General features: G+C 34.2%; 1 protein-coding gene across 1 annotated transcript; it reads left to right on the top strand.

Moving 5' to 3' along the window:
• The first annotated feature begins 2,572 nt into the window (after nt 1-2,572).
• Nucleotides 2,573-16,220, top strand: LOC112558792 (protein phosphatase methylesterase 1-like). Its single transcript, XM_025229453.1, has 16 exons — nt 2,573-2,665; nt 5,294-5,396; nt 5,796-5,888; nt 6,340-6,397; nt 7,136-7,187; nt 7,493-7,561; nt 8,369-8,454; nt 9,026-9,116; nt 10,183-10,248; nt 10,500-10,713; nt 10,904-10,967; nt 11,346-11,411; nt 11,650-11,694; nt 12,107-12,171; nt 12,289-12,356; nt 13,663-16,220. The coding sequence occupies exons 1-16, from the start codon at nt 2,595-2,597 to the stop codon at nt 13,679-13,681; spliced, it is 1,230 nt and encodes a 409-aa protein (XP_025085238.1). The 5' UTR covers nt 2,573-2,594; the 3' UTR covers nt 13,682-16,220.
• The last annotated feature ends 83 nt before the right edge of the window (nt 16,221-16,303 follow it).

Raw genomic sequence — 16,303 nt, 5'->3', positions numbered from 1 at the left:
AATGCTTCATAGATCATCTTTGCGAAAGCTTTTTCTTGTTTTTAAAAAGCATCCTATGGAGCTCTTCTAACAAAACTGATCCTTCCAGATCCAATAAAGCACTTATATAACTTATATAAATAATTATTTATAATAAAATTCTGTCATTCAAACAATGACTGTTCACATACTGTTGAGACGCTGGTGATATGGAAGGATCTTCCAGAGGTTTCTCTGGTCGTTGAGAATGGGGCTGGGGCCTATGAGCCATTGGCAATGTAGAATCTTGGCTCTTCTGTACATCTGTGTTAGAATCTGTGGTAGGTACAGAGCTTTTGCCATCAAATGATGCTGTAAGAGAAAAACATGTTGTCCAGAACACATCCAACAATGAAAATGATGAGTAATATTTATGTAATATTAGAAATAGTTTAATATTCTTATAATTACATATACTGAGACATCTTTAATTACAACATAAAAAGATTAAGAAGAGGGCGAACAGGGGTGGTGATTGTGATGCAAACATGTATATCTCTGTCAAAGCATACAGCTGATTTAACGTGATGTCTATATTATTTTTTTATTTGCTTAGTTACAAAACAGACAGGTTAAAGAAAAAAAAAAAGAGAGAGAATTTATTTCCCAAGTGAAACAAGGATTTCATCTTAGTGTGACTAAAGGATGCATTACAGCTGCATCTAGTTCTCCAAAGTAATACATCTTAGAACAGAACCATGTAATTTACAACAATGTCAGCGTAGCAAAAATGTATTTTCTTAAGAGAAAAGCTCCTACCCATCAATGGCTCTAGCATAATTGAAACCTGAAGCTCTCCAATCTTTTTCTCAAATGGATCGAACACAGGAAAAAAGCTAAGGAAAACATGAAGTTGCAAATTATTACAAATTATTTATTATGTTCTTAAGATATTATGACATAGGATGAAGACTATGGTATTTAATATCTGATGCATTTTAAAATTTGACAAGCTCTTTCTAAGTACAAAATGAGAACTTAGTATTTGTACTTTATCAGTCATGCAATGATTAACTGTAGTTTAATTATATGAAGATATTAAATTTGATATCCTTACCCATTGATTGGCCTGTTGTTGGAAAGTAGACCAATCTGGGTTATATGTGAAGTACCAACAGGTTGAGACTTTTCCAACATGGTTGTGAAAACCTCTAAATTAAGGCTTGCCATGTCATTGAGGTAAGCTGCAAACTGCTTTGGTCCTGATCTTACTGGGTAACGTGCTGTTGTTTGGGCTGTTGTTTTGGTGGACTTTTTTACATCATGTGGCCTGCAATGAAAGAGAGATAAGATAGATGAAAAGAACACAAATTATATTAATGAACTTATAAATTTCTAAACTAGAACTTTTTTTTTTTAATTCAACGAAAGCCATATCTAAATTTCATATGGCTTACTCTCCCTCTGTTTTGTAGCTAGTTTATACTGTCTCAAGTGTTCTGCATTTCTAAAATGTACTTAGCATACAATTTTATAATGTTGCAGCCTTTTGTTGCAATTGCTTCCTTGTAAACATAACATACTTAAAACTATTCACAGTTAGACAATAACCAAGACATCTGAACAACACCCAAAATATATGACAAGAAAATGAAGAATACAAACCTGAAAAGGACCCCATCTCCATCTTCTCCCCACCACCTGATTCGAACTATGGTGGATGGAGGTGAGGCACCAATCCATATCACCTGATTGATGGAAACCTTGCAAAAGCAGCGCAGCTGACCTTCCACTTTGGGTGGTAAACCAGTGTGTACTTTGACATCTTCTGTCATCCAAGATTCCCCTTTTAAAAAATTAAAGCACTACACATTCATTATAACTTAGAAATCAACAGTTTATTTTACTCCTTCGTTGAATGGGTAAATGAAATTTAGCGGCCTGCATTTACTAAATAATGGTGTTAAAAAATAAACAAAATAAAATAAAAGCATACAAGCGGCAAAAGTGAAATCTGTAATCACAAGAATGCTTAAAATTGTTTTAAGTAACTCAAGTAACTACGTCGCTCTCGATTAAAAACAGGCTCAAACAATAATTATTTTCAAACCAACTAGCAATACTGTGATTTTCCTTCTTTTATGGGTACTTTCAAAGTTTCAAAGCCTTTTACGAATACGATTCTCAAGACTCCAACACCATTGTTTACATCATCATACATTCATTCGTGAACGTGCACGAACAAGTGAGGTGCTTTCGTGCTGGTTTAAACGAAGACATTTACCTTTCTTTTCTACCTCCCGTAGCTTGTTGTCTTTCTTTTTTACCATGATTTAGTGCGCTTTTTACTCACACGGGCAGGCAAAATGTGCAAGAGCCATTATACTCCGAAGAACACGAGGAATACACCGTTTCCACACAAACATTCGTCCAAACTTGTCCGCCATACGTAATATCACGTCATCGCGAGACATTGGGAGATGTTTCTTTTAATAAAAGCGCTTGATAACTTGTTAAATGCATAGTTTTCTTCCATTCTGCAATTTCTGAAAAAATCTATTAGTCTAATGATTGCTTTTATCCTCAGAATGTTTAAAGTAGTGAATTTGCGAGACAAGTTACGAGACGGGAACAAGATGTCTGCTCTTGGGAAAGATCTTTTGAAGAAAAAATTTGGTTTACCTCCAATGCCACAAATGGGAACAGGGTAAGGGTTGTGTAAAGTATTCTGGCAGGATCTCCGATTGCAAGTGCTATATCAAAATTCCACATTCAGTTTGAGTCACTCACAATGTATTATTACTTCCACCAGTGACACTAAACGGGTACCGAGTCTCTTGCACTAGATACCAAAGTTGATGGGTACTCATTTCTTTTTTTTTAAAGACATTCTCTAATATTTTAAAATTTTATGGGGACTGCATAAATAATATCATCTTGGCTTTTCAGATTTATGATCACCCTTATCGCAGCGCATTCATTATAAGTGACGTTTAGCGCGTTCAAACACATTTTAACCATACAGAAGACATTTAAAGTAACATAGACGTTGATCGAAGGTTTAGTTGCAATCTTATCGTAAGATTTCTCCCTTTCTCGAAATAAAAGTTTGATCTAAAAAAACGGTCTTTTGATCGTAGTATTTTCCTTTTTTCACGGGGTACCAGATATGGTGCTAGGAGCACTAGTAAGTTATTGCCTTGACTGGCATCTTGACATTGATGTGGAGGATAAGATGACTGAAAATAGTGAAAGTCCTGTCAGTTCTAATCTTTAAGTTTTTGATTGATCTTGTTTTTACTGGGTGTTAACTATATCGTTCCATAAATCAGTAACATTTTTAGAGTTGCTGAACAAGTCTGATAGTAGCCTGCAATGCTATTTCTTAAGCTTGTCATGATTGACCATCAAACATAGCATCCATTCAAACTCTTGTTTAGCACATCACACAAAGGAGATTTTTGGTGGCTCAGGCTGAGTTCAGCTTTGTTGCTTTTCTATTTCTTCATCTCTTTTTTAACATGCAACGCTGGCAGATTTGAGAGGAGGTTGGACTAGGGCAGTATGGACTCTGTCGCCAAGTACTCTTATAATCACGATCTCTCAGTCTTTTTATTCTATGGATAAAGATAAAAGTAGTCCCCTCACCCTTCTATTGTTGAAGAGGAAGATATTAAATATGTTTGAATGCATTCGCCAACTCTTATTTCACAATATCTTACCATCCTCAACCCTCCTTTGAGTCAGGTACCCATTCAGCTGGGTGGGCTGGGGAAAGTTAACTGCATCACACTATCATCAAACTGTCATACCTTCAGGTTTGAGCACATGTGCTCTAACCACTTGACTGCCCGTTTCCACCTTGTTATGTCTCTCCTTTTTTTAAAAGTCTTTTTCAGTTTTTATTGCATTTTTTGACAATGTTATTTTTTGTTTATTATACAATACATACAAAAGATAAAATACTACCACATAAAAAATATAGACACAGAAAAGATCATGTCCTTGCCAATATACACAAAATCTTTCATCAGCCTCTCATCATACCCTATGCAGAAAGAAGCAGCTAACCATAGAAATGTAGTCTGTGTTAGTCCATAACCCTATAGTTGTCACTTACACAAAAAGAGATAGCTCTTTGTAATAACACATGCAATCATAGAAAGATTTATATATATATACACACACACAAGCCACATACCATGCATAATGACATACTAAAATATATGGAATCCATCTAATATGATGTAGGCAATTACAGATAGTGCCATTATTTAAGAAGTCTCATAGCTAAATGGGGGACTCTGTTTCTAAAAGGATATCTGTGAGCCATTAGTAAATGCCACATATTGTTCCACACTATATCATGACTTTAAAAATTGCTTAAACATATCCACTGTTGGTATTGCCTTCAGGAATCTGCATTTATATATAAAAAATTTTGCTAGAGAAATGAAATGAAGTTCAACCCCCTCAGTTCTACCAATACCAAATAACACAATTTCTTTACAGATCCTAATTTCCTCTGAATAGTTCTGGTTATTTAACATATTCCATAGTTGGTCCCAAAAGTTTTTACTCAATGGACAGTGCAAGAATATGTGTTCATTGTCCTGTTTACAAAAACAACAAAAAGGAGATGTGGTGAGCTTACACTTAGAAAGCAACGAGTTTGTAGGTAGGATCTGATGTAAAATTCTTATCTGAAACCATCTTAATTGGGTATCTATAGTAGTATTAAAGGGCTTTAGAAATATATCAGTCCAGTTACCATCTTTAAATTCTACCTCCCACTTTCTGAGTGCAGATGGGTACACTTTATTGTCTTGAAGATTTTTTGAAACTTCTTTATTCCCTTTTCTAATAATAGCCCATCCCCTATGAACAGGTTCATTCTGAGAGACTAACTGGCAATAATTACACTTCATTTGATATTGTTTTATGGACTGTATCAGGCCCATGTGTGTTAAGGGATCCGTGCTAGTTAAGGCAGGATACCTAACAGAAGTTTAATGTAATCTCATGTTGTAAACATTCATGGGGTTCTCATATCCCAGGTGCAAGACACAACCTTTCTCTGCATTAAATTTTGTGTGTACTCTCACTCTTTCTCTGTGCCTTACACTACATACAGTACATATTATTTATAAACAGTGACAGAGAAGAAACAGATGTGATTAGGTTTCTTTGACTGATAGTATATTTTCTCTTGTTTTATATTTTCTCAAATATATGTTTGTAATTGCCTTTGAAATCCAAGTAACATGTCAGATTCAGCATCCTAATAAAGCACCATAATCTAAAGCCCCCCTCTTTTTTTTGGTGAACTAAACAGATCTGCAGGCAAGAGAAACCTTGTTCGCAAGAGAGACTACTCACCAGTTCACTGGGATAAATATTTTGAGAAAATGGAAGATGTGAAGACAAACGAAGGAAATGTATCCTAACTTGTAGTAATTTTCACAAACTATGTTGTAAGAGTGCTTTTGATAATACTGATGTTCAGTTTTCTTTCAACTCTTCTTTCACTAACTGCTCAGTCTGTCTTACAGATCAGCAACACCAACATGTAATCTTTCATGTGGGAAGTAGTTGTGAAGACAGACATGTATGCATGGGCACAGTCAATGAATATGTAAATAATATATATTCATAAAAACTTCTGCACATGCAGTTGTATTTGCCGGGTGGTGTTGATTTTAATAAGCAAAGAGAAGTAGCTTTTCTCACTATTCACACATTAGGAAAACTGTTCTGACTCTTATGTTACTTTCTGATGCTGTATTTCACAGACTGATTGCAAGTATAGTTTTACATTGCCTTAACATTTTGCTTAGACTTTTAGGGTTTATGAATGTGGCTCAGAAGGACCTGTGTTGGTATTTCTTCATGGAGGAGGATTCTCAGCCCTGTCCTGGTCACTCTTGTCAGTATGTGTAAAATTTTTCCGTCTTACAGCAACATTGTCTTGGAACAAAAAAAAGCTCTGCTGCCATTGCTATCTAATATCTGTGTTGTCAGAGCATTCATTTTCAAAACATTAAAAGCATTAAAAGACAAATAAAAGTAAGATTGGATAGCATTTTTGAAACTGTTGGTTTTTGTTTTGTTTCATTTTGAAAATGGTTGGCAGTTTTATAATTTTGAACAATAAATGTGTGGAAAGATGTTCATGTTTATGTCAATAAAACATGAATAAATTTGAAAGTGGTATTACAAAAAAGCTTAAGTAATTTTTTTTATGCTTTGTCATTTCATTAAAATTTATTTTTGATATTAAATCATCATCCTGTGGACTGTATTACAAGCTTACAGGGTTATAATATTTAAATATTGACTTATGGTGATAAACATTTTTTTTATATACTATACTGTTCACAGGCAAGAATATCTTACCTTGTGAAATGTAGGTGCCTTGCCATAGACCTCAGAGGCCATGGTAAGTTTTTAAATGCTACAGTTTCATTATAGTAGCAAATTTCAGCTTACCTTTCCTAAATTCCTTTTAAATATTGAAAATGAAAATTCATAAGAATGAAAAAAACATGATAATGCATCATATTTGAACAAACTTTGATTCAAGACCCCTCCATAAAATTCCAAAGTAATGCTCCATTAACAAGCCACAAAAGAACACCCTCCGCCCACCCCCCCAAAAAAAAAAATCATTTATGTACCATTGTTTATTTATCTTACCCATGCTGTGCACTGATGAAAGTATTACCAGCATTAATTGTTTCTTTATATAGTATGTTAGAAAAATCATTATTTCTTTACTTTCTTACTGTCTTACCTATGCTGTGCACTAATAAGGCAATAATTTATTTGTTTTTAATGGTTGGAAGTTATACATTCTCAGTTGTTGTAACTACATCTTATGGTTTTGAAAGATATTTCTTTTATGGTCTAAAAAAGATAAATCATCTTTTTTAAATATATAAAACTGTCAATGTAACTAATAATTATGAACATAGTTATTCCAAAAACACAAAACAGTAAAGATTGCACAAATTTTTAGTGAACATCTATATTTGTGGAGATGTAGAATCTTTATTAACTCCTTAGCTCAGACAGGTATTAGGTGTACTGTGAAAAGTAAATATCAGCATTTAGCAAGTGCATGCATACATATAAAGTTTTTAATACAATTATGTATACTATTTACAATTATTGATAGGTGATACTGTGACTACAGATGATACTGATTTGTCGGCAGACAGATTATCCAGGTAAATGTTCTTATTATTCAATATTAATAACTGCTTTATAAAACATCCATTTAAATTCTTTTGCCAGTCTTTTAATTTACTTTAATGGGTAACCCAGTAGTAGTAATATCTTCAGTTTGCAGAATCCAGCATCACAAAAATAAAATTGTCAGATGATCACAATTTAGATTTGTACCTTTTATTAGAGTTTGTTGTTAAGTTTGCTATGATGATTTTACTAATTATTGATATATTCCTCTGTGGAAGCAAAATAACAGATTAAAAAATATCACTTTAAATGGATTTGTGTTTCTGGCTTTTTACAGCGATGTTCGGGATATTATTGAAACATATTTTGGTGATGACCCCCCACCTGTGATTCTTATAGGTCATAGGTATGTTATCCGATATTATCTGCAGTGTGTGTTTTAAGTGTGAGTTCATGTGCACATGTGAATGTATGAATGCATCTAAGTTTTTTAGAAATGCAGTCTTGTCAATTTCAGCCATGGAATCTCTTCCATGTAGCTAAGTAGAATAAGAGAGTGTAATTTAAACATTTCACATGTATGAATCCTAATTGCCAAAATGTTAACATGTGATTCCAACAGAAACATCAAAGAGTATGGAGTGACCCCTATAGTGAACAAGCATAGCCTGTTAACCATATGTAATAAGACAGATGCTAAGCTTTTGACTTGTGTCACTCGTGTTCCACCACCACCTAACATTTCAAGATTAAAAATTTTTTTTTTAATGTAACACGTTTAATACACTGTTCAGATCTTGTTTTTTTTTTTTTAAACATTAGAGCCAGCAGCAAACCAGAACCCTTGCATGAAGTTTCCAAAAGCATCTCTGTAATATGCCTTAACACCAACAAGCTCTTTCCTTCACTAATATGATGTAAGATATTCTAGGAAACTGTTTTTGTTCATGCTTGGATGAGTTGATAGTTTATCACATGCCTTGCAGGAAAAGAGTCTGTGCTTCATAGCTTGAGCTTCTTGTTGCTGTTTTTTTTTTTTCAAGGATGGAAATCTTGAGTACTTCCAGATTTCATCACATTGCAGAGGTGCCGATTCTTTGGTAATCACAGCACCCCATTTTCAAGATTGATTATTAGTTCCTGAAGTTACCTAAAATACTAAACATCAGTGTGAGCAGACAGACAACTGACAATGTGTTCTGTCTTATTTCAGCATGGGAGGAGCCATAGCTGTTCACGTTGCCGTCCAACAGTTTATTTCTTCCCTTATTGGCCTTTGTGTGATTGATGTGGTGGAAGGTAGCAACTGTTCACATTATTAAATATAGTTGAAACGCATGAACACTGGTTATTTGGTTAAAAGTATTGTGTGCATGTTGGAAACTCATGAAGAAGAATTTGGGTTATGTGAGCATCAGTGTAACATATTTGTTTCTAATAAAGCTAGGACTGGGTGGGTCAGAGAAAGTATATGTAACCGTTGACAGTAAAATCAGGTAAATTAATGATTATTTAAATATAGCCATTTAAAAAAAAATCTGACAAACTAAAGATCTATCAAGAAAACAGCATGTTCATTCGCTGAGTTGTATTTAGAAACCATCAAAAGGACAATAATAGCAACTTGTTCATTTGTTAGTTCACATTTATTAAACATCTATAAACATTAGCATGATGATGGTGATTGAAGAAACTTTATTTTCATTGGTGTAACATCTAGTATAATGAAGTATCTATTTTGTAAATTTTATGTAGCTTATTGCTGCAATGATTTTTTCCCCCTCAGTCATGCAAGTGAATTAAAACTAAAATGACATGTAAAATGCTTACTGTTTTTTTAAAATTATCATCATTCTAATTGATCTTCCAGGCACAGCCATGGAAGCCTTGAGCAGCATGCAGACTTTCCTTCGTGGCCGACCAAAAGTTTTTAACTCCCTTGACCAAGCCATAGAGTGGTGGTAATGTATAAATAATAGCATTTGTTGATTTTCACTCTTTCTGAGAGAGTCTTCATTTTAGGTTCATCTCCTTTGTAGCTGCAAACAGTTGACATTTTCTCTAATGTTTTCATGCTGTATACATTTTTGTAGAAATGGTGTGAATGGCCTGATAACTTTAAAGATTTCTAATTCTTAGTCTGTTAAAGGATGAGAGAATTTGGAAGAAATGAGAAGAATCCCAGTTATTATAAGATGTGAATACCTCCTGATCTTTCCTCTTGAAGAATATTTGACAGACAAGTTTGTAGAAGGATGCCAAATAAGAGGAAGGAAACAATAATAACAAAAAAAGTGTGTGATTCATATAACACATGATTTTACTTGTAAAGCAGCATGCTGTCTGTGCTTAAAACTAGACATGGACAGGACATGAAGGAATAGAAAGATAAACAACAGTGCTGAAAGTACTAAAAAGATAAACATATTAGGCACAAAGAGGACTTGTGAAACAAATGAGCAACTGAGAGTGAGTTAAATTAATCTACATTGAGAGACAACCTGGTGAACAAGTCAATAGATCTCATTGAAGTGAGAGAATGGGTAGTAGATGGACAAGCATTATAAGTACTGTTGTTAGGAGTAGTGTTCATGGAAGAGATGTGCGTTTAACTGGCAGAGATAGAAGAGGAGAGTGTTCCACTGTTCTGCACAGCAGCTAAAATGCCGGCGATCGCATTTATTGTTCTGATGACAGAGATAGTTAGTGCATGGTCATCAGATAAAGAGCGGACTGGTCTGGCTGGGATGTGGAGGATGAGAAATTTGGAGAAATACACAGGGCAGGAACCTGCACAAAATTGAAGTACAGCACAGACAGCTTTTAATGAATATGAGAAAGGATGGGTAGCTAGTCCAGAGAACAATTTAAAGGGGATGAATGAGAGTGAGAGATGTAAAAAAACATGTATTTCGGAGTGAGAATATGATTTCTTTTGTCACAAGTCAAAATGACAAGTTATAGCTTTTAAAAAAATCAGTAAAGACAAGAGTATAGCAGATGCTTTTCTTACAAATTCCATTTCAGTGTCAGAAGTGGGCAAGTTCGAAATCTGGAATCTGCACGTGTCTCTATGGTTGGTCAGGTTAAAAGGTCAGATTAAATTCAGGAAATTTTAGTGAGTGTACAGAGTTTAGAATCTGTCTCTACCTGCGCTCTCTCTCTTTCTTTCTTATGTACACAGATGTACAGATCTTATGCAGTTTGATTATTATAAGCAAGATTTCTGTTTTTAGAAAAAGCATGTTTTTTTTTTCCCCATCCTTTCTTTCTGTATATTATTTAGGAAGTATATTCTTGACATATATCTTTGTATAAATGCACTTTGTTGACTATGTCTTTAGAATGGACACAGATGAGACTGCAACAAGTGAACTGGAAAGAGAACATGAACACCACCAGTTACCAGAATCTAGTAACAGTGTTATCCGTGAGGAAGAGGAGGAGGAGGAGGAGGATACACTTGATGTCTCTAAGAAAGGCTTGCAGAAGACAAATGCTACTTCTGCAACATCTTCAACACCTGATGGATTTTTCAGAACTCCAGAAGATTCACAGGTACCCATTCTTGTAGATGTCTTGATTAAAACATCAATATTCTGTCATGTAAAAGGTCGTAATGTCCTCTGTAAATTAGTGTGATATACTTAATTTTAGGACAATCAGCAGGTGCTGGCCTCTTTCTGTTTCTTTTTTTCAACTAATAAGATGCTCTCATTGTTTGAATCAATAAAATATTTTGTTTCAGTCTGTTAAGAAATGTCGATACACATGGAGGATTAATCTCTCCAAAACAGAAAAATTTTGGCCAGGTGAGTTTTCCTTTAATGACAATAACAGTTATTAGTTCTTTTTTTCATCCCATGATCATCCACTCTCATACAACTTGCACCATACCCACCCACACACACAACAGTTTACACAATTTAAAAAAAAACTTGAGCAACCATCAGTGACAGTTGATCTTTGAGAAAGCTAAGTTATTGACTCTTTGTTGTACACTGTTGATATTCATGTTTTCATACGAATTCATTGTTCACAAATTTAAGCAGCATCAAAGGAAAATTTCATAACCCTAAAAGTACAGGGAGCAAAAAGTGTTGTTATTTATTTTATTACACACCGCCAATATTAAACATAAATATTGTCATTTGCATGTGGCTATAATGATATGATTCTGTGTTGTTCAGGATGGTTTCAAGGTCTTTCACAGAAGTTCCTTGCTTGTAATGTCCCTAAGATGCTTCTTTTGGCAGGTGAGTTGTGACCTGGAGAGCTGATCTATACATTCTTATAGACAGATGTTCTTCATAACTTGCCATATCAAATTGTTTTTATCAATAATTTTTCCTAATGTTTTACTAATACATGTAACACAAATTTGCAAATTTTCTTGTGCCAAGCATCTTTTTATTGTCAGCAAATTTGAACTGTGGGTGTGAAGTTTTCAATAAATTGTTAAGCTGTTAACTAACATCTTTTGTTTTTTTGAAGGTGTGGATAGATTGGACAAGGATCTGACAATTGGACAAATGCAAGGTAATTGTTTTGACGAAAGTACTATTCCTTCATTTTGCTTTGGTATTTGTAGTACACTGGCATAGTATGTTGAGTTCCTAAACTTTAATTAATTATGTCATTATGACAGGATGCTTACTAATTTAATTTTGAGAAATTAAAAAAATGTTGTCTTTAATTTTTAGAATGTTATTTTATACTTATGCATTTATTTACACATCAAGGCAAGTTTCAAGTTAGAATTCATGATGTCTCAAAGGGGTTAAATGCTGAAATAATGTATTTCATGTTCATGTATCTTATGAATCCTTGAACACCTGCCTGTCACAGATTTCACCAAGAATTAACTATAATATCTGTATTGTAAGTGCAGGCACAATGTTGGAATATGTGCAGCATGACAACTGGATTTGATAGAATGTCATCTTTGCAGGAAAGTTTCAAATGCAAGTGTTGCCTCAGTCTGGCCATGCTGTTCACGAGGATGTGCCAGAAAAGGTAGGAGTGTTCTTCATTTATTGGCAGATTTCCTAATCTTTCATACTCCTCTGAAATGAAGACTACTGTTGTTAACCCTGCAGATGCTGACTGCCATGTTGTCATTGCCTGTTGCAGGTAGCTGACTGCTTAGCAACCTTTATGACAAGACAAAAGGTTGTGACACCAACAGAGCATTTTGAAAGGTGAGTAGATGAGTAAAGCTTACAGTGTGAGCTATGCTGATAGTACATTGCTTTATCAGTCAGCTCCACTTACTGAACTCTCTCGACTACAGACACGGACACATAGGAATGTATTGATGATGTCAAGTCCTGGATGCTCCAAAACAGATTGCAGCTGAATGATGATAAGACTGAACTGCTACTTGTTCAAAGAAATTTCTGATCATCCTTCTCGCCCTCAGTCTCTGTCTATACACAACTCAGCTATTCCTTTCTCCACCTCTGTCCACAGCTTTGGTGTCATTCTCAATCAGTTTGACTTTTCATCAGCATATTTCTCATGTCTGAAGAATTGCTTACTTTGAACTTCATTAGATCAGTGCCATTCGTCATTATCTCATCCCTGATGCAACTAAAACTCTAATCTGTGCTTTTGTGCTGTCGGGGATGGACTATTATAATTTTTTTAGGTGGAATTCCCGAGTTTCTTCTCGATAGACTTCAAAGGATCAGAAAACCGCTGCTGTCCTCATCTGTGATGTCTAGATATGAACATATATCACCTATCATTCACTCTTTTCACTGGCTGCCAGTCATGGACCATATAGCCTTCAAACTTTCTACTTACTCCCCCATTTCTGGCACTGGTCTTCGGTATGTCTCTGAATTCACTCCTATTTATATGCCTGCGCAACTTCTTCACATCTTCTGACACTAAGCTTCTGTATGATTTATTTAAAGTGTTCTGAGCTAATCTTTTGGAAAGGCGCTATATAAATCCTCATCATTATTATCATCATTAAAATTATATAGGTAGATGAAACATTTCACTTCACGTTGTTTACCTCTTTGCATTATCCTTATATAAGAGTGTGTGTTTGCATGCATGTTTGTGTTTATAAAAGATTTAATTAGAGATGGGTTAACATACAAGCAGCAATTACATTCCTTTTGTTGTAATTCTTCTCCCACTGTTTAACAGTGTGTGTAGTGATAGTTTATAGAGACAGAGTATGGTATACATACTGTACAGACTGCTCCATATTGTTTTCTTCCTCTCTCACATATTTCTGTGTTCAAAAAAGGTAGACTGAAGAAGGATGAAAGGAAATGACTCCAGATAGGGAAAAAAGTATAGAATAAGACTTAACACATAACTTCCATCTTACTTCAAATGGAAGCGGGTAGAATTGAGTCCATCTTGTTTTGTAATGGATTTTTTTTTCTTTTGCTTTATTTCTGGCTATGGACTGCTCTTGAACTGACATTTGTATGTAACATACGTTATTCACATACTGTCACAGTCGTGTTTGCTATAATGTTTCAGAATATTTCCATCTTGTTGAAGACAATTTACCATGAAGATTAATTCTTGCCATTGAAGTTGGCTAGATTTCTCATGGATGCGCAGCTAGGTGACATGTCACTGTGGTGTTAAAATGTAATGTCTGAAAAGATAACTAAGCTATATCACTTCAAAAGAGTTGAGGCAATGCATCTCAGAAAATAGCAGATCGGGGGGAAAGAAGAGGATTTTTAGCATGCGCTAACTAGATTATAATCTGTCACATGCTAGAGTATGTTGTGTTTTATCGTTTTGTGATTATTTATTATTTTATGCAGGTTTTGTGTATTTTGATAGTTGTTGTATAAATATTACTGTACACAGATGGCTAATCATGCATTTATAGATATGTGCATGAGGTATGAGAGAGAAAGGTGTAAGGAGAGAATTTATTATTGCTATCTGTATATGTGTGTGTGTAGGAGCTGGTTGAGTGAAAGGGTGTGCCTTTTGAAAAATCATTTTTGCAGCTTGCCTTTCTTTTCAAATGAAAATAAGTTATGTAATAGAAATAGTTCAACTAAAAAGAATGAGATTAGAGTTTGAAAAATTAATATATCATAAGATAAAACTGCATCTGGACATGTAATCCTGAGATGACATGACAAATCATAGTCAATTAACTGGTCCATTCAACTAACCTGCCTAGATAAAACATGTTGTCTGGCTTGATTAGTTCTCCACTAAATTCCAAGAGTGTTCTTTATGGGGTTTTGTAAACTGTGACACTCCAGCAGGTAGCAATGACTGTTCTCAAACTTGAAAGACATAAATATTAAAGGTAAAGTTTAAACATATCTTCTGTCTCCTTTTACATTCACAAGTGCCCCAAAATTTACAAGGGTAAAGTAGATCTGCAGTAATTTAAAGCTTTTGAAATTTAAGAATTTGAGTGCTCACAAAGCCAATCTCAGAAATTTTAGCAAAGTAAGCTTTAAACCATTTGTCAGCATAAATTTAGAAAAATGTTTTTATGGAAGGCAAACGTTTGCTATTGCAAATAAAAATGGTCCAACCACAGGCAACGAAAAAATTTTTTTTAAAAACTATTTTGAATATTAGTTCAGATTCAGTTAACAGACTGTTCTTTAAAAGTAAGTATTTTGGTATCAGTTTTTTTCATAATTGCTTGTGCAATCTTCTAACAAAAAATGCACAAAACATTTTGTTTCTTCGACTTTTTATATTAGATACCTATTATCAGTAATGCTTAATGGGTGGGGCCTGTGACATCTAAAAGGCAAAAGGACAGAAATGTTTTTACAAGGTAATGCTTGTACATAAAATGAATGACAGTGATATCACTGAATTGTAAGGATGTTTTTGACAATTTATCTGTAGTAATGGTAAGACAGGCAGCATATTTGTTATGTGCCCTGAAGAAGGCTATCTTTTGGAAATGCAATTATCAATGGAAATTTGCAACAGTAGTTAACATGCACAAATCCGTCTAGTTTTAAGAAGAAAAGGATATTGCTTTAAAATTTTGTTGAGGAGAGGAATGCTTGCTAAGACATTTTAACATCCATTAATCCAGCTGACAAAACATTAGTGTAGAGCAATTTGTTAGTCTAGATTTCACCTGGATTTTTTTTTCTTCCAGGTATATGCTGTCTGAAATAATAAGAAATTTATATGTTTAGACTCATGCTAGCTCAGAAGCAGTTCAAAATGCTATGAATGAATGATTGCTCTTTAACTGTAAATAAGTAGCAGTGTAATCCCTGGCTAAATTTTCCTGAGACTTTGGCAGCAGACTAGACAGAGCTGAATGTCTTTGACAGTGGATAAATTTGAGACTGTCTTAACTTTTAAGTAAACAGAAAAACAATTTTCAGGCAGTTGCTGTAGTTCAGAGCAAAAAGTCATAGTGAAAAGCATGTTGAGGTTCTGATAAGTGCATATACAAGAATAAAAAAACCCTGATTAAATTAAAATTAAAATTAAAATACATTTGTGAAATCTTTGCCTGATTGAAGACACGTTTCCATTTTAAGGGATGACTTGCCACAAAGATTTAAACGTAGAAAATTTATTGTATGTAGAAAAGGAAATTTACAAATACGCATGCAATTATGCATATTTGTGTGGAGCATAAAAGAGAAGCCAGTATTAAACAGATCACATTTCCTAAGGTAACTTGTTTATTCAGAAAATGAATCATACAGAGAATTATAAACCATACATGTCTCATAAGAAAAATTGTGGGAATGGTAAATGGCTTTAGGCAGATTTTAAAAATATTTATTCAGTTTGCCTATATAAAATATGTTGGCTCTAAGAAAAAAATGGGGTCGTCTGATGTTATATGATATGGACAACCTGTAGACCCTCAAAAAATGTCTCACATTCTTCTTTAATTTGGATGGGCAAAGGATTTAAGGACATTCCTTGCACATCCCTTCCAAAAGAAAAAAATGCATATCTATATGTTACCTATTAGTCTAGTCTGTTTCCACCTATCGTTTCTCTGTTTAGATTCTAAAGATAGTATTTTGACTCAACAGTTAACAATAAAGTGTGTTTGGCTTAATCGCTTATTTGATTGATTGATTGATTTGTTTTTTTGTGCTGAGTTGTGTGTTTACCATACATCATGTATTTTATTTTGTTTATTACTTTG

The sequence above is a fragment of the Pomacea canaliculata genome, linkage group LG3 (genome assembly GCF_003073045.1).
Source record: "Pomacea canaliculata isolate SZHN2017 linkage group LG3, ASM307304v1, whole genome shotgun sequence".
In the NCBI taxonomy this organism is placed as follows: Eukaryota; Metazoa; Mollusca; class Gastropoda; order Architaenioglossa; family Ampullariidae; genus Pomacea; species Pomacea canaliculata.
This window is presented reverse-complemented; position numbering and strand designations above follow the sequence as displayed.

Bases quoted from the DNA above. Each gene is read 5' to 3' on its own strand.
- LOC112558792 (XM_025229453.1), top strand. From the start codon at position 2,595: ATGTCTGCTCTTGGGAAAGATCTTTTGAAGAAAAAATTTGGTTTACCT. The intron at 5,889-6,339 runs GTATGTGTAAAA...TACTGTTCACAG, and splicing joins TGTCCTGGTCACTCTTGTCA to GCAAGAATATCTTACCTTGT. The intron at 12,172-12,288 runs GTAGGAGTGTTC...TGCCTGTTGCAG, and splicing joins ACGAGGATGTGCCAGAAAAG to GTAGCTGACTGCTTAGCAAC.